General features: G+C 44.2%; 2 protein-coding genes across 11 annotated transcripts; one reads left to right on the forward strand and one right to left on the reverse strand.

Moving 5' to 3' along the window:
- Positions 1-1455: 1455 nt before the first annotated feature.
- Positions 1456-11943, reverse strand: MTNAP1 (mitochondrial nucleoid associated protein 1). 8 transcript variants are annotated; one of them, XM_081162792.1, is made up of 6 exons: positions 11797-11943; positions 11039-11148; positions 8459-9958; positions 3143-3250; positions 2603-2707; positions 1456-1804 (listed from the first exon to the last, which is right to left on the reverse strand). In XM_081162792.1, exons 3-6 carry the CDS (start codon positions 9930-9932, stop codon positions 1782-1784), a joined length of 1710 nt encoding a protein of 569 aa, XP_081018918.1. In that variant the 5' UTR covers positions 9933-9958; positions 11039-11148; positions 11797-11943; the 3' UTR covers positions 1456-1781. The 8 variants fall into 8 exon arrangements, with proteins under 8 accessions (XP_081018918.1, XP_081018921.1, XP_081018920.1 ...); XM_081162795.1 differs by having other exon boundaries at positions 11808-11927; XM_081162794.1 differs by having other exon boundaries at positions 11394-11924.
- A 37-nt stretch (positions 11944-11980) lies between these two features.
- Positions 11981-24683, forward strand: VCF1 (VCP nuclear cofactor family member 1). Of its 3 annotated transcripts, XM_081162807.1 has the most exons (4): positions 12017-12287; positions 16536-16635; positions 21736-21795; positions 23509-24683. In XM_081162807.1, exons 1-4 carry the CDS (start codon positions 12067-12069, stop codon positions 23743-23745), a joined length of 618 nt encoding a protein of 205 aa, XP_081018933.1. In that variant the 5' UTR covers positions 12017-12066; the 3' UTR covers positions 23746-24683. The 3 variants fall into 3 exon arrangements, with proteins under 3 accessions (XP_081018934.1, XP_081018933.1, XP_081018935.1); XM_081162808.1 differs by lacking the exon at positions 21736-21795 and having other exon boundaries at positions 11981-12287; XM_081162809.1 differs by lacking the exons at positions 16536-16635; positions 21736-21795 and having other exon boundaries at positions 12042-12287.
- The last annotated feature ends 3 nt before the right edge of the window (positions 24684-24686 follow it).

Below are 24686 nucleotides of genomic sequence, written 5' to 3' on the forward strand. Positions count from 1 at the left end.
GTCCTGTGCACGCGGCTCCACTGCTGCTGCAAACTGGCAATTAAAGCGAGTGGTGTTCTTTAGCATGACAGCCGCTTCCCTGCGTGGCTTACATTTAAAGCTGTCTTCTGTGCGTGCCAGGCGCGGGGAATTACAGGAGGTAGATGGGACAAACAAGGCTTATCCTGGGAGGCAGGATGTGACATGGGACGTTTATGGCTGTGGATGTCGACGCCAAGGCATTTAATCCCCTGGGAGAGGAGCGGGGGCGCTGGCTGCGCCTTTTGGAGAAAGGGAGGGAAGGGCTACAACAAAAGGAGTGTGGGAGGGAGGACCAGCCCCTCCCTGCCCGAGCTGGAGAGTGAGGGGTGAGAGAGAAGCTGGCCCCGGAGACAGGTCTGGGGGTCTAAATACCAGCTCCACCTGGGGCTGCTATGCGACAAATACCACAGCTGTGCGGACATGCTGCTTACCCTCCCCAAGTCTGTTTCCTGCCGGGGCGGGTGTGTGTGTGTGTGTGTAAAAAGGAGCGCGCGTGCGTAAGGAGCTCCGCACAGCACTTGGCTGCACGTGTGTGGGCTGCGGTGGGGTCTCTCTTGCTTGGTTCAAGTTCAGAATCTGAACATATGACACCAGCAGAGATTTTCGAAGAGCTATATTTTGACCCGTCAGGCCTTAACAGGTGCCAGACTTCTAATCTCATCAAATCTCTGTAAAGCAGGGCTTTACACCCAGACCAAGGAGGCTCCGAGAAGGGAGGTAACTTACCCAAGGACGCACGTGAGGGTCTAGAAGAGGCAAATAATCAGAAGAGGACTGTTTTTTCTTTAAAAATATTTAGCTATAGGCACATCTGTATGTGGTATATAATCACCCCCCTGTGCTAGAAAAGGGGTCGAAGAAAGTTATCCACCTGTTTTGGACATTTATAGACTTTTCTATCTGTAAGTATCCAAGTTACTCTCCAGGGGCCAAAGCAGAGGTCATAAAATCAGAAACACACTGGATATTCCAATGGGGGAAGAGTCGCAGGAAACCCACCAGCCCCTAACAAAGCAAAGGGATGTAAGTATCTCACTGAGATTCTTGAACAGGGATAGGGTGGGACTCAGACCTTTCCAGGAAGAGAGGACAAATGGACATCACTGCTGTAGCCACTTAAGATGTCTAAGAGGTGACTCAGCATCCTGTTTAAGGTGCTATTTGCATCACCTTAAAAAATACCTGTTAAGGACTTTTCACAGGCTCACCAGCAACTCTGTTTCCGCCCCCTTCCTTCACTTTTAAGTCTCTCACACCTGCCAAGATCTGACTGGGGCCCCAAAAGGGCCAAACCATTCCTGAGGGGAAGGGCCGATGGAGGCTGACTTTCTGCCAAGTCAGATATTACTCTATCAGTGTATATGTAGCTCAGCATCTAGCCTAGATGAATGACAGCATGCCAAGGTGCAGAGAATTTTAGGAAGCTTTAAAATTGAGATATTAGTTTTTACTGAGGATTGGACAATCACTAAAAATCCTAACGATAACCTCTGTCATCATCACGTCTCCTTGAATAACATCAGCCTTTATGATAAAACAAGCTGATTTCTTCCCAGTAACTTTCAGTCACTTGAGAGCAAGCCAAAGAAATATCCAGACAGAACCAGATCTGTCCCCATTAAAAAACATACTTCCTAAGTAAGTGCTTTAGATTCAATAATTTATTCTTTCCCCTCCCCTTCCTGCCCCCAGTACAACTTGAACTTGTGAAGGGTGTCCTGCAGTTGTCTCCAGCACCCTCTTCTGGGCGTCCAGGCACATTACTTCCACTGACGCAGCAGCTCTTTGGATGAACAGAGATAAATGTAAGGATCCAAGACTCCTTATCTGTCTCCTCTACAGATCATGCTGTTAAACTGAGAAGTTTCTGAATTCTATTGGCCCTAGTGTTAATGGTATCTTGTACTTTTACACCAAAAGTTTTCATCTGAAAGTGTTGAGGCTCTTATTTTTAAAATTGTGGGAAAATACTGGACTCTTTTAATATCTTTCTATATGCCTTTTTAAACTTTTAACTATAAGAATATATTTTTATAAAACAATACATTAAAAAAAAAGCAAAAGTCATCTTGAACTCAAAGAGAAAAAGAAGCAGGCATTTTCCTCCTGGTAAGAGTTGGCCCAAGTGGAAGCTCCTAACTAGAAGGTGTTTGTTTTTTAAATGTTAAAAGTCGATTAGCTACAACAGCTATAAGCTTATGAGTGACAGCTCTATTCTGTTTCCCCTCCTCTCTTTTGGGGCAGAGAGCTGGTTTCAACCCTAAAAAGAAGTCCTTAGGTAGGAATTAAAAAGTTCCCAAGGAGAAGAGCCCTGATCTTCTAGGAGGCAAACATATCTCTAGTGACAACCTTAAATGGAGCACAAGAGCAATTATGTAAATCTAGTCAAGTCTTACAAAGGCCACTATAACCAAAACCTCTTAATAAGAGGAATCCCAGTGTCTGGGGCACTAGCTCATTCACTGCGAATGTCAGATAGTGCCAAACTGTAACGCTATAAAAGGCAGTCCAGAGACTCCCCTGGAGGTCCCTGCAATGGGATGTGACCTGCAACTGAGGCGAAAAATATAGAAAGGCTTACTCATATGCTTGAAACTCCAGCTACAACAAAGAATGAAGTATCCTGTAAAGAGCATCGTGACGCCACCAACTCCACTCTTCATGGTGGTGCTGCACCTGATCCAGCCTGTTTAAAAAGAGACAATGCTGCCGTGAACTGTGACAGGTTTACTTGTGAGTTATCCCAGTTAGCATGGGCAATGGAACTGTATTCAAAGAATGCACATACTACTATGTGTGTATATATATATATAAACAGATGAAAAGGCTAAAGTCTAGAGGACTTTAGTTTTGAGAAATTTAAATTACTTTTGCTTTTGGGAGTTTGGTTAAAATCTTCAGTGGCGAGACTAATATGACTGATTGGTTAACCTCCTGGCTTTGGGACTATTTTATTAACTTTGGTGCTTTCAATGATGTCAGACTCAACCTAACAGGAACAGGAAGACTACACATTCATCTCTTTTCTTTAGCTGTGCTCTAACAGTCACGGCTAAAGAGAACAATCTCCCCATGCTTGGAACCAGCAACAGAACCCAACAAGCGATGACTCTGGCCTCACCTTTCTGTACAGCTCCCAGGAGCCTCCGGAGAGAGTCGCTGGAGGTTATAAGCCTGGCCGGGGGTTCCCCACTCCACAGAGCAGCCGAACTTCTTCCTAACAAAGGAACTGCAGTTCCAAACAGAAGTCACAGTGATAGTCCATCTGAATCCTTCCTCCTTCCCAACTCTCAGTACCCAAGGTTCCCGGGGCCAGGCCTCCGGAGAAGCACATTCTAAAGGGGTGCACAGGGCTGCAGCTGTGCTAAGTGCTCTGAGTCTGAGGAGCCCATTGAGGTAAAGAGGCTCTGCAAAGGCTGAGGAGCCCTGGGGATTGGCACCTGGACATACCTTTGATCTGATGAATATTCTGCTCAGATGGTCTGTGTGTACATGCCAAATGAAATGAATCACTCTTATTTTCTATCATCTGCTAAAACATCTTAGCAAAGAGCAGGACTTTCTACAAATTAACTACAGCTCCCTGTCATTATGTCTGCAGTCAACAAGTTTGTTCTAGGGCACCGTCACCTCTGCTGACCAACAAACATTCCTTACTTATGTTCAATACGTACGTAACTAAAGGAGAACTAGAAAGGAGGATTCATGCTATGTATTAACATTTTCCCTGTACCTGTTTTTCTGTTTAATGACAGGCAGGGACTCTCTTCTATCTCTGGTTCTCTGGTCTTGGCTTGGTTCATCAGGATAAAGGGTAAATTAAGCAAATATTTATGACAGATTTAGCAGGTGTGGTAAGAGTTGATGTGGATGTAAAAATACTATCCAAATGGTCATGAATTTATAGTAAGTAATGATGAAAAGAACCATGCCGGCGTCCAAGAAATTACACAGAAGATAATTCTCTTGTAAGGTGAAGATTAGGGTCTTAAAAAAAAAGCATGGCATCACCCATTCATCTTGGAAAAAATATGGACAGATGGGGTGAAGCAACTTCATGAAATTGCAATTGTACAACTTTCTCAGCAGGGTCAGGAACTGGGTGGCTCAACTCTGTTCTTTGTCCAACTAGTTGAGCCTACTGACTTCCTTACAGGTTGTCAATCTTACGTGCATGACATCAGTTCAGGCTCTGAGCTGGGATACAGAAGCCCAGTAGAGATCAGCTCACAACCCACAGTCCTGTTTTTTTTCCCTAATGTCGTCTTGCTGCCCAGCTACTGTGGGTTCTGATTTCCATCCCCTTGGGCTTGGGGCTGCTAAGATCCACTGCTATGCCTCTGCCACCTCATCTCCCAGACACTGTCTTTTACCTGCCAGTGTCCATGTCCTTACATTTAAACCCAATGCGTATGGTTAACCCTCCAGTGACACTCGCCCCTCTCTCTAATACAACCCCTGAAAACCCTTAGCCACCCTCTAGACCTCTAACATTTCCCGTCACCCCTCTGGAATCCCAGACCTATGATTTGACTTGCCCCTTAAGTCTCTGGCTGTTGACTGCTCAGATGCTCCTTTACCTAAAAACAACCCCTTCCACGGACTCCTCTGGCTAATAAGGGCCCTAATCCTGGCCTGTCATATCCCTGCTCAAGTTCTGATCCTGACTCTTCTGAGCCCTTCCTCACGTGCCCCATCTCAGACATCTCACACGGATACCTGACTGATGGAGATGCTGTTTGAAGATTTAAAAAGAACCTCTGTTTAACTGTTACTTGGCCTTTTAAAACCCATGGCCCTATCAGGTTTCCTCACTTGACCTTCTGGTACCCCCATCAGCCACGTTTTGCTTTTGGTCGTTATATGAACTATACTTTTTTCAAACCACCCTCCCTTTCCCCCATCAACTGTTCGAGACTATTCTCCTGCTGGGCCTGAGGCGCCTGCTCTCGTGCCATTTCCTACATCAGCAGTTCTCTAAATTGGCTGTCCTTCAACACAAAGGAAATGTCTGAAAACATGATTTCTAGACCTTGACTTCAGAACCAGTCTCTGGGATGATGCCCGGGATCTTTAAGCACTGTGAATCCTGCAAAGGCCCAGCCAAGTGCACCCAGCTGAACTTTCTCAAGGCCACAGGGACTCTGAAAGCTTTCCTTTGGACAATGGGAACCAGTTCCTCTTGCTGAGGACTCTCAGGCACTTGCACTTGAGTCTCTTCAGAGTTAAATCTTGAACTTACAAAATCTATTTTCTTCAAGGCCAGAAAACTACTAATTTTCATAGTAAGTCCATGAAATCCTTCCTGAACCTCAAAAGGTGGCTCCTGATGCCACTGAATTCATAAGCCAAATTCTTATTCCTGACTTACTAAAACTCTGTGGCACCCTCAGAACTACGAGTCTGCCTTGGGACCTTTTAGCCTTGGCCACCAAAATATACCATTTTCCATCAGTCATGAGAGCTTTTGGGTCCACTGTGTTTCATCAAAGTGACCAGAGAGTCTGTTATGCCTCTCAAGACCCTGGGTACCTTTTCCCTGGTAGAATCGCCTTAACTAGGTTCACTCAGATATCCTGTGTGCGAGGACTAGCTGCTGTTACAGGCTTCCCCAGGTAGGAAAGCGTATCTGACACCATCTCGAAGCCCAATGTCCAACAGAAGAGACATTGCCTGGAAAAGCTTGGCAAAGACCAACCATCAGGTGATGTCAGATGCCAACCGTCAACTGAAACTTGATGCTGGGCAAGTTATGTCCTCTTTGGAACTCAGTTTCCTCGTCTATAAACGGGGCTAAGAATAGTCTCCCAGGAGTGGTAGACATGCAGGCAGCACAGCTGACATAGAGTCAACTCAGTCACTGTTAGCTCACGGGCCCTGCCTGTTCTAAAGACATGAACTGGCTTCCTGCGATAAAGGAGGCCGAATGGTCTCCCAAAGGTCCTACCTGAGCAGGGAACATAGGCCATGCTCTTCTGCATAGCCTCCATGAAAATTCAACTTTAATTTGCAGTCACGGAGGTAGCCATTGCCTGGGAAAATGACAGAGCTAAGGAGTCACACTGCCGTTGAATCCTTGTAGATTTAGGTGGCCTTGCTGAAGTCCTTGGCCAGCTGAGGAACCAGGTCTTGACCTGACTGAGATCCTAGGGTCTCATTCAGTGGCAGCATCAAAGTCTGAACGTTAGTTGTGGCCCTAAATTCTATAGTTTTTCGTTTATAACAGAACCAGAGGCCCTGGAATGGCCACACAGTCTGATAGAAACAAAACTAATCACTTATTACAGACTGGAATCAGTAAGAGAACAAAACAGTTTCTAACCACGATCTTGGAGGAACTTAATGCTGAAGGAAAGATTGTATTTCTCCCCCATATTCAATTTCACAAGCCTGGTGACTGGATGACATGTTAATGCATCTCCTAATTTACTATTACTGTATTCTTGGGACCCATTCAATTGAGTGCGTCCACTAATAACTTATCTCAACCACGGTATCAACCACTAAGTGCCTGGAAAAGTAGCCTGAGGCTGTGTAAAGACCACAGATGTACAAGTCAGATGAACCTGGATTTGAACCCTGACTGCCACTTACTGTGTGAACATGGGCAAGTCACTTAAGATGTCTGAGGCTCAGACTCCTCACCTATGAAAGAGAGCGGGTCAGCGACATCACTGCAGAGTTGTTCTGAGGGTTAGATGAGATAACAATGGAATGTACCTAACCTAGCACGACTGAAACAGTTCTCACTTGACAAACGCCAGTTCCCTCCCTTTGCCTTCTAAAATGAAAAGGGGATGTATCAAGGGCACTCTTTAGTGCCATTAAAGGCAGTAGAGAAGCCCGTCTGGCATAGCTCAGAGGTTGAGCATCGACCTAGGATCCAGGAGATCGCGGTTCAATCCCTGGTCAGGGCACATGCCGGGGTTGCAGGCTTGAACCCCAATAGGGGGCGTGCAGGAGACAGCCAGTTAATGACTCATTATTGATATTTCTATCTCTCTCTCCCTCTCCCTTCCTCTCTCTGAAATCAATAAAAACATATATATATATATGTAGTACAGAAAACAGAGAAGTCCTGCTACGTGCTAGAGAGATTTGCTATGGGCTGTGTGTTTACGCAACTGAAGATCACCTCTTCCTAAAGGGATATATTTTCCCCTCTGGTATACTGTATAAATGACCACGTATTCACTAAATGCCAATTTGTCTGGTGTCAAAAACATTTTCTTCTGTATTTTAAATTATTCCTTTCTAAAGATTTCAAAATGGAAGCGTATTAGGTAGTGTTGTTAGCTAAAGCTCCATTTTCTTCAACTGCCTCAGCAGTGACTGGTTTTGGTACAAAGTCTGTACTTCTCTGGCATCTTCAGGCCTGAACCTATTCTGAGTTGCTATGGGTCTCCTGTCAAACCTAAAGGACCAAAACTACTACACACACAAAAGAGATGGATGCTACATTTAACTCTGCCCCTAGAAGACCTATAAAAGGGGAAAAAAAACCCAAAGCCTCCTGATGAGGAAAATGAAGAAACTTTATGTATATTAACACAGAGATAGTCCAACACCTAAAGATAAGAATCAGAAAAAAACAAGGACACCTGAAATGACTGTCAGGAACTTCTTGGCTCCTACTTGGGCCCAAGTCCTACCCACCAGTTAAGCTCTTCTAGGCATCAGCAAGGAGCATCTAGAAAACCGCTGAAGAGACCGACTCACAATCCAGATCAGTTTTGATGCCCCCTGCAACCGGTCATGTCTCAAGGCTCAGTCTCTGGTTCCATCCTTGGGTCCTACCCTCTGTGGACTAATTTTTCTAGTGCATCAACTTCTACGCCTTCCTCGCTACACCCTCTATTCCTGGTCCGCACGTCCTGAACCTCCACTTCCCCTTAACTGCCTGAACTGGCCTGCCTCCCTGGACGGCTTTAATCCCATCCTGCCTCCAAATCCAAAAACAGTGCCCGCTTGTAGCCTCTTTGCTATTCTAAATTCCCAGATGTTGCATTTGACCATAAACCTGGAGCCTATTTTGTGTACAACCTGGTCCTGATGAAATCTGAACACAGTGCTTGTTCTACTTAGGTGGACCCTGACATCTTTGCTTTGCTTGAGTCTGTTCAGTTTGAACACCCGCCCAATTTCTTCTACTGGCCATGCCTCTTCCCAGTGTAGAAATTCAACTGTTATCAACATCACCAGCCAGCCTGGCCTAGTCCAACCTTCAACCATTGGTGGAGGGGAAGGGAGAGAGATAAACCACTGCTACCTTTGGAGCAAGACGCAGTGTTTTCAGAACAACTCTAAGTCCGGCGTACTTAAATGCCCACGTAAAAATAGGCTAAATGAGTGAAAATATTAGTATTCTGAATCTTAATTCAAAAGGCACAGATTAGTCTGTATGAGCTGGATGGCCCTTAAAAATGAGTGTGTTTACCTTGTGATAGTCTTTCCCCCTGGGGACTGATGAGCTGAGGCTTGTGGACCATTAAATTCCAATACTGAGGCTTCCCTGGCAACACCCCTAGTCCAAGATAACCAGGATAGAGCTCTGGAAACCACTCCAGCCCCAGGGAGCTAGGGAGGGTCTTCCTGTCGGCAACATCCATCTGGGCAGTGAAGAGGCTTTTAGAAGCATAATGCTGGGTTGAATGTAAAGACCACTGGCACTCGGGGTGTGAGGCCTGTGGCCCACAGCCAGAATTGGGCTCCAGAGAGGCTTGCTCCTCACACTCCATCAATGCCTTTCCTTCAGGGACTTGATGAGGATTGCAGGCTTCTGCTTTCTCCTCTTGTAGAAATTTTATAGCCAGAGAGGAAAGACTTTGATTACGTGACTGTGATGCAGAAAGAAACTCTTTGCAAGTGGTATCCCTTGATGTGAAGAAATTTAAATTGGGACCTTCACCTCGAGATTTCTTCTCTGTGGCTGGCTCATCTGTTGAGTCATCACTCCTGGAAGGGCACTCCTGCTTTCCTGTCACATACATACTCTCCTCCACATGTCCTTTGCTCCCACGTGCCTCTACTCCAAGGCCAAGTCCTGTTCCCGGGTTCCCCTCAACTTGGATTTTACCTAAGGGGCTGACTTTGAAACCTAAAATTTGTGATTCCATGTGCTTTTCCCCATTCTCAGAGGCTTTAACGTCGGCACAGATTTCTGAGAGGTGGTCTCCGGCCTTGGAAGCTCTCGCATCACTTGAACACAGCGTTCTGACTCTTTTATCTCCACAACTGAGATTTTGGGGAGAATTATGATAATCACCAACAGGCATATCTAGTAATTTTACTAAAAGCTTCTGTCTTGAGGGATCAGTTTTGTCCAAGTTTAACTTAGGAGAAGTGGTTTGTACATCATTAGGTAAGGCTGAAGAGTATGTCCTATCTTGATTTGACAAGGAAGGTTCCATCAGGCCCAAAGGTAAAGACGCTGTAGTTTCTGAAGGATCACTTCTACCTGCCACTGACTGAGGCAAATCTTTGGCAAGTTTCCTTTTAGGAACAGTGTTCTTTGATGCATGAAACTGAGCCTTCACTTCTTTGAAAGTGATTGGTTCAGGATTTTTTAACATGAGGGAGGGTTGAATTTGGTTCTTGATGTCTTCACCTGCCTTTGTATTGCCTGCTCTTTCCAAACCAATAGCTGGTAACGGAAAGGGCTCAACAGTCTGTTCTGGTTTGTCCTTTATCAACTTACTATTTCTTTTCTCACTCTTTGTCCCCAACTCTCTCTCTTTAGCTTTACTTATGCCTTTGCTCGGACTTTTCATTTTCTTAGCACGTGGGAGTGTAGCCTGCTCGGTCTGACAAACATTTTGATCGGCAGGTATAGCTAGTTTTATCATCTTACAATGTGGCAGGTGGGACTTTAATCGTTTAAATGGCTTCTTACAATAAGGACACACTTCCATTCTGGTGGAATCTCACTCTCCTGTTCCTGAAAAAGGTAAACATAAAATCATAATTTGTATTGTAAATACCAGTATTTTACTTGTTTCATACCTTTTATATTCATTTGGAAAAACCTAGGTTCAAGATAATTTTTAACAGTTTGTTTTGACCTATTTTTCTTACAGAGGCAGGAAATAGAAGACAGTTCAATTTTTAGATAAGTATCCCCGGCTCCACTTATACTTGGTATTTACATTAGGAAGTTTCCTAGGAATCAATCGTTAAAAAAACAAGCAAATCCACACCCGACTAGGAGGTAAGCAAGACAAACAGGCTTCCATCTAATGATTGAATGGTTAGTGGAAGGAACAGATGTCCAAATACCAGTCAGAATGAAAGGTTTGCTATTTAAGGTTGTAGCAAGTCAACTGGATATCACACGAGTGTAAAACTGTTAAAAACCCTTAAACACATCATTCAGGGAAATAATGAAAAATAAGAAACTCAGGCCAGGATCTGAAAGTGGTTGATTATAGTGGTTTCTAAAGTGAAATATATGGACGACTTACTGGGTACAAGTAGAAAACATTAGAAGTTCAGAGGGCAAGGACATGTCTATTCCGTGCACAGCTATATTCTCAAAACCACTACTGAGCCTGAATGTGATACCTGCTCAATGAAAATTTTCCCTGCATATAAACACACAAGTATTATGATGTACTGTGTGATTACCTTCTGACCATTAAATAGGTCAAAAAGTGAGACTCCGAAACCATTTACAAAATAAATAGATATAATCTTGGCCATACCATTATCAAAGTAACCAACCCACCTTATCCTACCTGAAGTAAGGCAAACAGAACTGTTTTTCTGCCAACAGACTTATAGTGATTATTCTTACCTTGGAGATAACCCCTTTGACAATATAATTAAAGTTATGGGCCATTTATTTACAAAAACACACACAAGTGAGGCCAGTCCCTGGGCCTTAGGCTAATAACTTTTTGAGGCCTCGGTTAGATCGTCTGCCTCTACAGTACTCCACCCTCTCACTTAATATCACTCGAAGAATCTCTCTTCCCTCACATGGTAACGTCTTATCGTGGGTGCCTGACTGCTTTCTTACCAGAGCTTCTGTACAGAGACGCTAACTTTGCGGCTGGTTCTCCCGGATCTCCATAGTTCCCGATTGCCGTTCCCGACTTTGGCAGAATGAAACTAGATTTAAATGTCACCCTGTGCGAGACACGGAGAAGTCAGTCGACAGGACGGAACCGAACACAAATAGCCTGGGCTACGATCAGGGCAGTTCGCCTTCGGTGCCCCGGGACGCAGAGAGTTAAGGCCTCGCCGGCCTCCCGGGCGCCGGGCGGATCTCAAGGTTACGCCCCTCCTCGCCCTCACCTCGGGCGCTCTCCAGCCGACCCGTCCTTCCCCAGCCGCCTAATCTCGCCCGCCCTCCTCCCGCCCGGCCCCCTTACTTTTCAGAAAGCTGTCCTGCAGCTTCCAGAGCGGGCGGGGACCGCTAGGCGGCTCCTGGGGCCGAGGCGGGCCTCCCGGCAGCCCCAGCCCGAGGCGCCGGAGCCGCCGGGACGCCGAAGGGGGCTCATTCGGCGGCTCCGGGTAGCCCCCGATCTGTCTCGTCACCTCACTGACTCCCCTCTCGGCTCAGGACAGTCGCCCCCACACCTAGGGCCGGGGTCGTAGGAAAGAGCCCCACCGTGGAGACTCTACCAGACCAGCGTCCTCACCTCCCAACACAGAAAAGTCCAGGAAGCCCCCGCGACAATCCCCCCCAAAGCGTCCCAAGAGCGGCTCCCTAACTCCCGGTCCCGTCTACGTGACTGCCTGTTGCTTCTCAACTATTTTTTAAAAAATTGTTACCTCCCAGAGACCTTAACTCAACTGCTTATCTCGTGTTGTTATGACATAATTTCATTTCATTTAAATCTGGCTTCACTTTTACACTGTCCCCGAGAGGCTGTGAACAGGCGAAAGCTCAGGCCACCTCTAATGAGGTCCTTTTCTCCCAGAGGTTCCCAGTAGCTCCTCCCCCTCCGAGCCCGCCTCTTCCCGTGGGCGGGGCTACCGGTCGGCTAGGCCGGGACGCGTCACTGCGCAGCCGCGAGAGGGCGGTACCACGGCGGCTGCGACATGGGGGGGCGCGGAGCAGACGCCGGAAGTAGCAGTGGTACGGGTCCCACCGAGGGGTACTCACCACCGGCAGAGTCCACCCGAGCCGCGGCCAGAGCCAAGGCCCGAGGGGGTGGGCGTGGCGGCCGCCGCAACACTACACCCTCTGTTCCCTCTTCTCGCCGAGCGGCTCCGCGTCGCTCCCCTCCACCGGCTGCCATGAGCGAGCGCCTCCGCCCCAGGTGAGACCAGAGGGACCCCCTTTCCTTTCCAGCCCTTCGCCTCTTTCTCGGAGGGTGGAGTCGACGGGGCGCCCGAAGCGGAGTCCGAGCCAGCGTGGGCCCTACGGGTGTTTATCTGGGTGCCCTAGTCAGAGGGAGAAGGGGAGCGGGACGTGCGAGCGCTTCGGTCCCTGGTCCCTGAGGGTACTGGTGGAGTGACTCCGGGGTCCGGGTCCCCCCTCAACCCCATCTCCTCCCCGTCATTCTCTGTGTGCAATGAAGTCTGGTCAGTCCCGGAAGAGAGACGGTGGCCCTAAAGCGTCCCTGTCCTAAATTTAGGAGGGTGGGGGGATGGGAGGACGGTCTGATCTTCGAGTGGGAGCCCCTAGCGCGTCTAAGGGGGACCGGGCTCCGCGCTGCCGGCTCCCCAAGGTCAGGAAGGATCGGGCTTAACCCTGCAGCCCCGAGGGGTGAGGTCGACCGAAGAATTTGTGCCCTGGACGGTTGTGAACACGAAGGGCAGAGCCCCCGAGTGGCTTGTGGAGTCTCTCTGGCCCGAGCATTGAGAACTGACCGGATTCGAAACTGTTTGGACGCGGAGCCGTTTGACTCCGAGGGCGGGAGGGCGGGGGACCGGGTCGCGGCGCATGGCTTCTCCTCGACGCCCGGCCTCGGACCCGGGCTGGGGGTTTTATGCTCGCTTGACACGCACTCGAGTCGAGTCCCGGGACCAGGCTGCGGTTCTCTCTTCTTAAGTTACCCCTATGACGATGTGGAGAGGAGCAAGTTGGGATTAGGTACCCCAGAATGAAGAGGATCCGCCTTACTGCAATTTAGAACAATCTCTCACGGTGGAGTGTGAAAACCTGTGGATCACCCAAGTCCAACTCTAAACATTTTTCTGATGGGGTAACAAACCGGAGAGAGCTCAGCCGATTTACCTGGGTCTTCCCAGGGCCCCTGCGCTTTCTTGCCTTTATTCCGTAATAGTCTCAGTGAGGTTTAAGGGGATACATAGGATTGCCCTGACAGGTTATGCTGTATGTTTTCCTGTCCTCTGTTTTCCTTGGCTCTGAATTGTAATTGACAGTCTTCCCATGAGGACCCCGCTCTGGAGGATAGTTAATTCGTGGAATTAGAATTCAGGAGAGCTTTCTGGGGTTATTTGGTCCAGTAGTGAAAAGCTTTGGTTCTGCAGACTTCTGCGTAGGATTATTGATTTGGGTCATGCAGCAAGTGAGGCAGGAAACCTCTTTATATGGAAAATAAGAGTGGACTAAATTTGACATTAGGGGACCACTGACATGTTGTCGGAATTAGTAACAGCCCTTACTAAGTATAGTAAGCCTGATCTGACTGCCATTTTCCTTTCCTTTGAAAACCCAGCTTATAGTTTCTGGTGAGTCTCTTGGGATGTCTCACGTATCTGAAAAAGTGAAAATATTTCCTAGAAAGAGATTCCTTTTATCCAGCACTGTACACAAATACTCTGAATGTGTTTATCCTGGTAGCAGGTTCCTTTTCCCTAGTACACAAATTATGTCAACATGTTTATGTCAACTTATAACTTATTGTTATAAAAGAGGCCATTTGATTTGGACAGGGGTTTCTTACCTACTTTTCTCTTCACCCCATGGTTGCATGATGGGCCAGCTCTGCCAGCTCCGGCTTTCTTGGTATCTCCAAGTTAGTCCACTTCTCTGGTTCTCTTTCCTCAATTTTAAGATGAAGGTTGGCCAAAGATGGTGGTATACTGGGATGACCATAGAGGAGCAAGTGTGTGGCAAGGAAGCCCTTTCTTAACCAGTACAGAGCCTTTATCTCATATATTGAGGGTTGTTTTTTTTTTCCCAGTAGGAAGAAAGGGCTCTGCAATATCCATGCCCAGTCTCTAGGCGATGACAGGAAGGCTGGAGAGAGATGAAATGGTGAAAAGTGATGTAATCAGCCATCCTTAGAAGTAACAGATGCTAAACAATAGTCTATAACTAGATGGCTAGAGAGAATATAATCAATTACAGGGTGGCTGCTAAAATTATAACCTGGTCTGTGGCATTAATGTTAAAAGCTGTAATCTGACTGATTATGCAGATAGGTTTGAGCATGGAGCTGTAATCTTGCCAGTTACTGATGATTTTGTTGAAAGAAGAATGTTTCTGGTACAGAACCTGCAAAGAGCCTAGAGAAGAACAAATAGGGCTCCTTCTTAATCCAGTTCCGTCGGAAAGAGAGGGCCTCCCCCAGGCGAAGGAGGGAATTCTGGTACTTTGAGAAATCAGCTTTTGATGGGGCTGGGCTATGCCATGTGACCTTCCCAGAGTTTAGTTGAAATCTGCAAAACCAGCCCATCCCCTGTTCTTACACTCTTTTTGCCTTGTGGCCTCCTTGACATTCATATTCTTGTCACTGGGAAGATAATATTCCCCATTATAAATGAGGAAATTGGAAAGTTTTGGTCAGGCTCCTAAGTTTGGTAACAGTGACTCAGCAGCCCAAAGCACAATCAGCTGTTGTCACCCTGATAAAAGAGGAGTTGGGGGACCAACATATTGCTGTTCCAAGAGTTTCTCTGTAGGTGTCAACCAGCCTTCCATTAGACATTGCCCTGTAACTTCTTCATATTCTCATGAACATTCTCTGGTCATATTAGGATGAAAGTAGCAATTTCTTGGTTCAAATCTGTGATGATAAAACATCATTTAACAATTATTAAAACCTGGTATTCAATTAGTTTTTAGCTTCTAAGTACTTCAAAATAATGTGTAGATATGACCTGATCTAGGAGAAAGGTAGGGAGCATAAGTGGTGATCTTATTTTACAAACAGCTGAGCCTTAAAATGAGATAAATGGTGTAGCCCTCTGCCAGTTTGTTTGGTTCATGTTTTATCAGAACCACACACCCACTATTTATCCTTCCAAGCCTATACTGGATCCACACTCATTAATAACGTTAGTTGTACTCAGAATGTTGCAGAGTACAGGAATTGAGGTCAGGGTGAGAGTGTTTATTCAATATCCAGACCTCAATTCAAAACTTGAAGGACCTGCCCCAGTAAGCCACCCTACTCACACAGAAGATATGTAACTGTATAGAAGATACTGTCTTATCAAATTCACTACTTTCCAAAAAGCTGTTTTTTCCTCTACCTCTAAAAATTTGAACCTTTAATAAGAGTTTTCACTGTAGTACATTATGCTGCTTTGTAGAAATTGGCCTCCAGTCAGCACTGTCATAGCATTTTCCACAGTGATGGGAACCTCTGTGCTGTTCAGTACAGCTACCACTAGCTGAAATGTGGCAAGTGTGACTAAGGGACTAGATGTTTAATTTTAATTAATTTAAATTTAAATAACCACATGTGCTAGTGGCTACCATATCGGACAGCACAGTTCCAGGCAATTTGACTTAAAATTATACCTCCTGTAATTTATTTCTGTTTTCTAACTGGGTTTCAGAAGTTCTGACAACACCTGACTCTTGGCATCGAAAACATACACATTTTGTCTCTATTGCACATCTGAGAACACTTGACTGAGAAGGGTGTCTCGTTTTTCTTTAAACTTGTACATTTTAAGCAGCTTGTGCTACAGTCTCAAAGAAACAATCTGGTAAAGTAATTATATCATAACACTAGGTGCTGTAGCCAGAATAATCAAGTTTGTGTCCAAGAGCAGCATTTCCAGTGATTGTCCCAAAAAGTGATTTAACACTTTAGAGGGAACAGAGCTTTTGTTTAATGTGACAATTAGAAAATCAGGGATGAAGAAAAACTGAAGATTAGAGGCTACCATGAACCTCTGGATATTTCTGTGTAGCGCCATTTTTATATGGATTTTCGGGGTAAAATAGGCAAAGACAGCCATTCCTATCTTAGGTGTTGTCATATGGAAAGGAGTAAAATTAAGTAACTTGGAATTGTAATTTTAGGAAATGTAGAAAGACAATAACCTTAATTAAAGGTGGAGTTTGAAAGCTCGACCATTACGGTCTTCCTGCTCTTATTTATTCCTAGTAGGCGTTTAAAATTGTCAGGCTTCTTTTTGATATTAGTCCACTAATTTAAGCATGGCCTTACTGCTGCTGCTTTATGTTTTTGCTCTTTGTGCCTATTGATGGTGTACTTCCAGTGTTGACCTATTGGGATAGCACAGAATGAATTAGATTTTCTCAGGCAAGAGGGAGAATTTATATGTTGTCGTGGTTTACAATTTTAAGTGTCCAAAAGATGAATTGTTGGATTTGTTTCTTCCTTGTGATTTCATTTCAGGAAAAGGAGAAGGAATGGCACTGAAGAAGACCACCACCTTCCTCCCCAGACCAAAAGGAGTAGCAGAAACCCTGTCTTTCATGATTCCTGGGACACAGAGGTAGGAAGTGCGGTCAGAGTCTCTGGTGTTTTCACTGCTTGAGCTAAACAACCCAGTTTCTTCTGTGTAATAAAAATTGTTCTTTGAATAAACAAAAGTGATCTACTTGATTGCAGTGTTTCAACCTTTTCTTGAGCCATGGCCCCTTTGAGGAAGCTCGGCACCCTCTCCCAGCAAAATGGTCTGTGTCTGCACTACATACAAATCCTCCCAGATTTATATTTGTTAGAAGTTTCATGAACCTTTGCAAGCCCTTTGAACCCCCTATTTGATATTTCAGAAACCAGCTTGTGTTCTAATAGTTTATGAACCACTGTTGTCTTTAAGGCAAGAATATTTTGTTGCTTCAATTCACATATTTTAAATAATATATGATGTATATGTATGCAGAATCCTGTTTTTCAGTGTTTTTACCTTTTCACTCTGTTGTTCAAAAAGAGCATCTGTGGAAGGCAGAGTAGTGGGGAGAGAGAGTGGAAAGGGAGGAAGAGCTCCCAAAGTTTTGGCTTCCTAAGAGTGCTTCGTGTTTCTGGGGAGAAATTCTTCGTGCACTCGGAACACTGAGCTACAGTGCGGGAGGGAAGCTCACCTTAAAGTGATGCTACTATTAAACTAGGTGCCTGAAGATTTAGACCCTTAACAGTTACCACCCTGGCAGAGAAACTCCTCAGTGGCAAATTCCTGAGCCTCAACTTGGAGCAGAATTCTCTATGTCACAATTCTTGTGCAACCAGATAATTTGTAGTTTACTTCGTCCTCAATAATAGGACTTGACCTATATCCAGTCTTTGCCAGAAATCCAAAGTAACTCCCCCCAGGGTAGGGGATCAGTAACTCTCGTGTGTAAGACTCATTCAGGAACAACGAATGAAAAGTATAGCTAGATCCTTCTATGCGGAGACTTCAGTTCCTATAGCTTTTATCCCTTTTAAAAAGTTTCCTATTATACTTTTTCGATCTTTTTTTAAAAATGATGAACAGAAAGGTGACTAAGCTTTGTTTAATGTGGTAATTGGAGACTCGAGGATGAAAGAAGTGGACATTAGAGGCTCCCGTGGGCATCTGATGATAAGACTGGAGCGCTGATTGCGTCCCCATGACTCTTGTGGATTGTAAGGCTGTGCCTTAAAGAGCACGCAGTGATCGCTCACGGTGTCGGCATGGATATTTCTTTACTTGTATCTGCATGTACGTTCCACCGTGTGGTACTCACGTTCGTTCGAAGGTATAGTAGTAGGTCTAACTCTTTGTATTGGTCTTTTTTCCCTTTATCTACATTTTTGATGCCCAAGAACAGGAGTATAAATTGTAATGTTTAAAAAAGTTAAACATTTCTGATCTCTTCTTTTTAGTGAAACTCCTTAGGATTAGTTTTTGTTTTGTTTCATTGCTGTTTGTAGAAAACAACTTTCACTGCCTTTCTGAAACCTGTGTGTTGGCATCACAGAAGAAAACTGTGTTGTTACTCAACCTGTAGGTTAGTGTGTCTTGTTCTTACTTGTCCCTAGAAATTCAGTGGCTAAACCACTATGTAAATCATTAGTCAGGGGATGGACCTGATTGTCTTTGTTATAATTTTCAGGCAGCACAGGTACCTTTTATCTGTCACATATCTGAACTTGCCAGTAGCCCCCACGGGCAGTGGTGACCCTCTCTCTGTGTCAGCTTTGCCGGCTGAGCCTTGACCAGCTGTCTGCGCCAGCAGCCTGCAGTGCTGCGCTTCCCCAGCAGTGGTATTAACAAGTCATGAGGCCCAGCGAACCCAGGGAGAGCGAGAGAAGCAAGGGCAGGGGAAAGTCTTCAAAGTGGAAAGTTAAGCCCTGAATAATTGAATCCTCGCCACTGGAATAGGTCATTATGCTTATAACACAAAAAGACCAAGTTTAGGGGCATTTGGCTGCTTTATGACAATTGCATATTAAAGGGAAAATAGTAGAATGATTCATTACAAGTGGATTATTTTATTAATTTATAAAACAAATTACCTTAATGAAAATGTTACTTTTTAATTCTAAGGTAGGGCAGAGGTAAGTTTCCTTAAGACTAACTCAGAGAAACTGTTTGTCTTCCTGAAATATCTAAATAACCTTAGACTTCTTTTTCTTGTAACTTGAAGAACTTTCATTTGGAAGAAGCTTGTTTTAATACTAAGAGAGATTTAAAATTCCCAAAAGTTATCTTTTTCTCCTAAATGTAATAACATTGACAAGTACGGGGAAGTAAGATGTGTTAAACTATTAAACTACGCACAGGTGCATCATAGTTACTGAACACTGGAGCTGGGACCTGCCTCTTTCTCCCCAGACCCCAGGAAGCTAAAGAATGTGCACTGACTTGCCAGGTGACATATGCAGAGACAAACTTACACTCTAATGTGCGTTTCCTTCCTGACGTTTTAGTAGGTATTATTATTTCTACTTGTAGCACAAGGCAGGGCCGGTGAGCCCCGAGCTGCCTGTTAAGCAGCTTGCTCCTCACCATGGCGTCTGCTCTCCCAGAAGACAGGTGGAGGTTCTGGGAGACTATGCTGACTCTCCCCAGGGGCAGCAAGGCCCTTGACTGCTCAGGAGTCATCAAAACAAAAGAGTAGCTGGAAAGTGTTTCCAAGTCAATGCTGTGATAGAGCTAGAAAGCCATTTTCAGTTTCTCTTCTAGAAGAAGTGAAGACTTCAGGGTCTAGTGTTTTTTTGTTTGTTTGTTTTTTAAATCTAATTGGTGTTTGACTTGAAGACCTTGAATTTTAACTGCAGTGACTTAGATTTAATGACATGGAGCCTTAGGATGCTATTTTTTAAATTGAGATATGAATTACTAGTGTAGGAATAAAAATGTGTTCAGTATCATAAATGTATTTTCTCTGCTTTATGATTTTCCTAATATCTTTTCTTTAGCTTGCTCGATACGAATGCAATATATAATGTAACATACAAAAGATGTGTTAATCAACTGTTTATGTTATTGGTATTCTAGTCAACAATGGGCTATTAGTGGTTAAGTTTCGGGGGAGTCAGAAGTTATATGCGGATTTTTAACTGCACAGCGGGTTGGCACCCCTAACCCCCATGCTGTTCAAGGGTCAGCTGTATTTGGCAAGCATTGTCCCTGGTGTTTGGTGTCAACTTGGATGTCTCCATTTCCTTCCTGAATCCCTTCCATCTCCCTCTGGGGTGTGACACATACCCCTTCATGGATATTGCCACAGTCCTCATGCCAGCCTGCTCTCCTGCTTAATGTTCTAGAAAATTGCCCAGTTGGCTTCTGCTAAGTCTCCACAACCTCATTCATCTCAGTAGACCCCTAGCATCCTAACTCCTCAGTACAGATACGAACACATCTTACATGCTTGGAAACTTCCTACGGACTTCGGGCTCTTGTAACCCAGCCATGACCTCTCATGTATGTATGTATGCATGTATGTATGTATGTATGCCTCACTAACGCTTCCTGGAGGGGCGCAGCCGCACTGCACCGTTAGCTTTTCTCTGCAGAAACTCCTGATTTTACTTGCCCTCCCAGTTTGTCACACCTTCCTACACAGAGTCCTTGTCCTCCAGGCCCAGTCCAGATACCGTCCACTTGAGCCTCTCCTAGCTCCCTCGTCCACACTATTGCTAGATTCCTGGCCCTGCAGTGGCTGTGTCCTTATCAGTGGCTGTATCACCACCATATTCTTGATAAAGCTCAGTAAGTAAATGATGGGGGAGTCCTAGTGCAGGGCCTCCTGGTACACAGCGGCACACACACATTTGTTTGGATAGTGGTTGGACATCAGAATAATCTCTGCCCACCTGAGCCAGGTTTTCCTGAGGCGGGGCCCTGGTGTGTTTACTGCTTAAAAAAGCCTGCAGGTGGTTCTAAAATAGACTGCATTCTTGGCCTTATCCAGGCATCTGCAGTTACCAGGGTGCCCAAGTAGATTTTATTACTGCCTAAGCTAACTTAGAATCCTCCCTTTCACAGGGATCTTCACCATGGGATTCTCATGAGCTGCCTCTGTGTATTTAGAGAGAGACACCCGATGATAACCTTCACAAATTTAACTTTATTGTGCTGTATACCTGGATTTGCAAGCGGTTTTTATTTCACAGATCATGACCTTACTCTCTTTTGATTTGCAATACAAAGTTGTCATTGAAATACCCTGGTTAGTGTCAGCACTCAGCCCAAATTGAAAATTCAGAGATAAGAAATGCGCTTTGTAACAGTGGATTTGGATAAACTGATGAGGAGTCTGTAAAGAATCAGGAGCCTGGGGGCAGGCTTCCTGTCTGATGAATCTTCTCAGTCCCAAAGTTTCTAGACTCTCAGCACAGAACGGGCTCAAGTCTTTAAGAACAGAAACAGTAACAAGGTAAACACTCTGTACCAGTTCTCAAAACCATGTTTCAAATAGTGGTCCTGCCCTCCTCCCCCAAGGGTTTGATACGAAAAGTTCCACTTATTTGGGGAAATAGGATTTTTCCCCCCGTTTTAACTTTTTAATTTATAAGACAAAGTGATTTACTACTGTATGTAACTTAAAGCACTGCTAGAGTTAAAATTTGATTTTATGCCTTGAGGGTTAAAAGTAAATAATGGTCTTTATCCCATTACGTAGACCCTTTGATGGCTGACATTTTAAAACCAGCTGACATACTATAGATGCTGTTTTGTAACCCGTGAAAAAGATGTTAAAGGCTTCTATCTCGCTCTGTGTGTATCATTGTTAATAGCTGAATAGAATGTCATTGTTATAAATTATAATTCATGTATTATACTTTATATACATATAATTTAGCCAGTTACTCTATTGTTAGACATTTTGGTTGTTTGCAGTTTTTAGCTATTATAATCAAGGCCACGCTAAACATTTTTATATAGCTTTATAAAGTTATATTACAAGATTTTTAAAATGGACTAGAAATTGCTGGTATATGGGTGTCCCCCTCCCCCTTTTCTATGGTGGTTGTACAGAAATCTTTTCTAACTTGTTTATTTTAAAGAACTTTTACCTTTTCTCAGAATAGTGTCACCTTGGCTGTTATATTGTGAAATGAATATAATTTGAGATGGAAACTTGACTTACTAGAAACTGATTCTAGTTCTTGCCTTAATTTTCAGATAGTACCTGTAACGAAAAACAAAGAAAACAGACTAAGAGGAAACAAAGTTTTCTGCGCGGTGGGTTTCTTATCTAGTGTAGTGCCTGCTTGTTAAATACTCACGCCCTCAACCAGCTGTATCAGCGCAGTGCTTGGTTGTTACACTCTGAGTCAGGAGAGGCTTCTATGGGAAGCAGGTTTTGTTTTTGAATTGGCTTTGATTTCTGAAGTCTTTAAGTAAATGTAACTGTTGCTGCTAACCCTGCCATCTGATGCCACTCAGCCCATTTATAATGTTTCATGAATGTTTTTTAATTGTAGAAAGATAGGTTGTTAATTGTAGAAAGATAGGCAGTAAAATATGTGACCCACGTTATAGAGCTCCAGATGACCCATGGACCATGACAGTTCCTGGTTTAGGCCTTGTTAATAATGGATGCCTTTTGTGACCATACTTTCTTTGCTGTTTTAGGCACATCTATGTACAAAGATTTTTTTAAGTAGTGGAGTCAGAGTTACTTAGACCTCAACCCGATGTCCCTTTATCAACTACAACTGTAATTTCTCTAAAAGGACTCTGTGATTCCCATATACCCCTGTGGATTTATAATATATGTATTGTTAGGTGTAACTTTTGGTATTTTAAAAATCACTTTTAAAGTATCTATCTTGAAGCAACATTTTGTTTTATTTATACATTTATTTTAATATTGCAGATATGTAATAAGGGTAGAAAAAAAAAGCATGTATAACCTCTATTTTAATATAACTACTATGGGCTGTTTCTTTCCAGTCTGTTTTTTTATGTGTAGAATTTACATTGTTGTAAGCAGTCAAGAGGGAGTATACGTTTAGATCTATCAAAGGGCTAATGAGTTAAAAATTTACACTAGATCATTAATTACTAGAATTCTAACTTTTTCATGTGTTGATTCCTTCTAGGACAATATTGTATTGAGTTGTAGAGAGGAGTGCTAATCGAGTGGTCGGGGTTGTCATTTATTAGAACTGCAATGTTAAAATTGTACAATACAGTAATTCTGAAAAGATCCTTACCGTTGCCTTCTCTTTTGAGACCCCTCCTAGTGGGAGAAGGAGATTTCTGAGTGACCCTTGTTAGGGATCTCTGAGGAGCTTCTTGAAGATGACTAGACACCACGCCACGTTAGTTACATTAAAAAACCAGGCAGGTTACATTAAAAAACCACACATGCACACGCACGTATCAAACTGCAAAAACGCTAATATAACTGAAGTACATTTAAGTCTCAGGATGTGTTCTGCATTCAGAGAATACCATTTTGTCTCCATGAGATAGATAGCAATTGTCACAGGTTTTTTTTATCTTCACTTGTGCCCAGAAGCCATCTAGTGTGTTATGAGAACACTTTTTCACACCCAGTACCAGTGAATGATACGTTCCCTTAGAGGCTGAGACCTTCTTCCTTTGATTATTGGAAATTATTGGAATGACAGGTAGAGAAGACATGTAAAGGAGTTAAGTAGTTGGAGGGATTTGCAGTAGGCCTGTGCTTGAACCTGGACCCTGCTGCTTCTTAGGGATGTGTAATGGGTACCATAATCATACTCAACCTTCCAGGGTGCTTGGGAGGCTAGAATGAAATCTTAGGGGACCGTACCTTGTAAACTAAAGGCCAATCAGCATATGTTTTGATGCTGGTACTTCTCTGACTGGGTAGGAAGGATATTCTGAAATGGGGTACTGTAAATTAAACCACAGTGAAGTTCCTAAGAAACAAACAGTCTAATCTGAAACTTCCTTTTTTTCTAGTCTTCAAGCAGTGACAGTGGTGGGAGCAGCAGCAGCAGCAGCAGCATTAACAGCCCTGACAGGGCCAGTGGGCTGGAAAGCAGCTTGAACCACACTGGCACCGGGTCCAGCCCCAACACCCCTCAGCCGGTGCCCGAGCAGTCTGCACTGTGCCAAGGCCCGTACTTCCACATCAACCAGACCCTGAAGGAGGCGCACTTTCACAGCCTGCAGCACCGGGGACGGCCTGCAACATGAGGGGCTGGCGTTTCTTGCCTTCTGTGAAGGGACAGTGCTGTGCAGATTTGATATTTCATCTTACGATGTTTTAAAAAATTGCACAAAAAAATGCCTGTTGGCTTTTCAGTCTATATTTGAAATAACAGGTTAACAGGCAGTTGTTTACTTGTGGTTTTGCTGCACTATTGCAATTTTAAAGGGGCTTTGAAGCAATTTTTTATAGGATTCTTTTGAGGGTGGGTATTAAATCCATGTCAAGGTAATAATATGAAGAAATCTCATCTGCGTGTTGAATCCATAGTTTGTCCAGTTCAGACTGATTTCCAAATCTGTCAATTAGAAATTCTACTTTATGTAAAAAGGCCTTTTAACAATGCGGGATCTTCAATTTTTTTAATTCAATAAACTAGTAAAGAGTATATAGTTTCCATGAAAAAACATACATTTTTTCCAAAATATAGACCTTGATTCAGTCTTGCACTGAAGTTGCCATACTACCTCCTAGTATGTAGCTGTCCTGTTGAGAGCGCTCTCCTTTGTAGCAGGAGACGTCAGATCCAAGTGGGACTGTGTGAGCAAAGTGCCCTCCCTAATAACTGTCTCCTCTGTATGTATTTGTATTTCCAGAGAATGTCTTTCAGACTCTTGTACACCCAGATAACCTGTCACCATTACTGCTCCAGAGCCTGCATCTCAGACTTGGTAGAAAACATTGCAGCTCCAACAGTCAAGAAATACATAATTTTTTGTCTTACAAACCCCTTGTTGGCAGCTCGTGTGATCTGGGTGAGAATTCCACCTTGTGTCGAGAAGGACGGCGTTGTCGAATGCTGAGAAGTGTAAGCGATCTGAAGTCTAAAGTCACAAGTGCTGTGGGACTCTATTGGCCAAGGATTCACTTTATGTTTAAAGTAACCCTGACAGTAACTAGGGGCCACATTCTACCACTGACGCTGGAA

The sequence above is a fragment of the Miniopterus schreibersii genome (assembly GCF_964146895.1).
Source record: "Miniopterus schreibersii genome assembly, chromosome: 16".
Lineage (NCBI taxonomy): Eukaryota > Metazoa > Chordata > Mammalia > Chiroptera > Miniopteridae > Miniopterus > Miniopterus schreibersii.

What these genes read in the sequence shown, in the direction of transcription:
- MTNAP1 (XM_081162792.1), bottom strand. Translation starts at nt 9,932, where the DNA reads ATGGAAGTGTGTCCTTATTGTAAGAAGCCATTTAAACGATTAAAGTCC. An exon ending in CCTGGGAGCTGTACAGAAAG is followed by an intron (nt 2,708 to 3,142) that starts GTGAGGCCAGAG and finishes CTTTTTAAACAG; the next exon opens with GCTGGATCAGGTGCAGCACC. An exon ending in CTGGAGTTTCAAGCATATGA is followed by an intron (nt 1,805 to 2,602) that starts GTAAGCCTTTCT and finishes GTTCATCCAAAG; the next exon opens with AGCTGCTGCGTCAGTGGAAG.
- VCF1 (XM_081162807.1), top strand. Translation starts at nt 12,067, where the DNA reads ATGGGGGGGCGCGGAGCAGACGCCGGAAGTAGCAGTGGTACGGGTCCC. An exon ending in AGCGAGCGCCTCCGCCCCAG is followed by an intron (nt 12,288 to 16,535) that starts GTGAGACCAGAG and finishes ATTTCATTTCAG; the next exon opens with GAAAAGGAGAAGGAATGGCA. An exon ending in ATGATTCCTGGGACACAGAG is followed by an intron (nt 16,636 to 21,735) that starts GTAGGAAGTGCG and finishes CTTAATTTTCAG; the next exon opens with ATAGTACCTGTAACGAAAAA.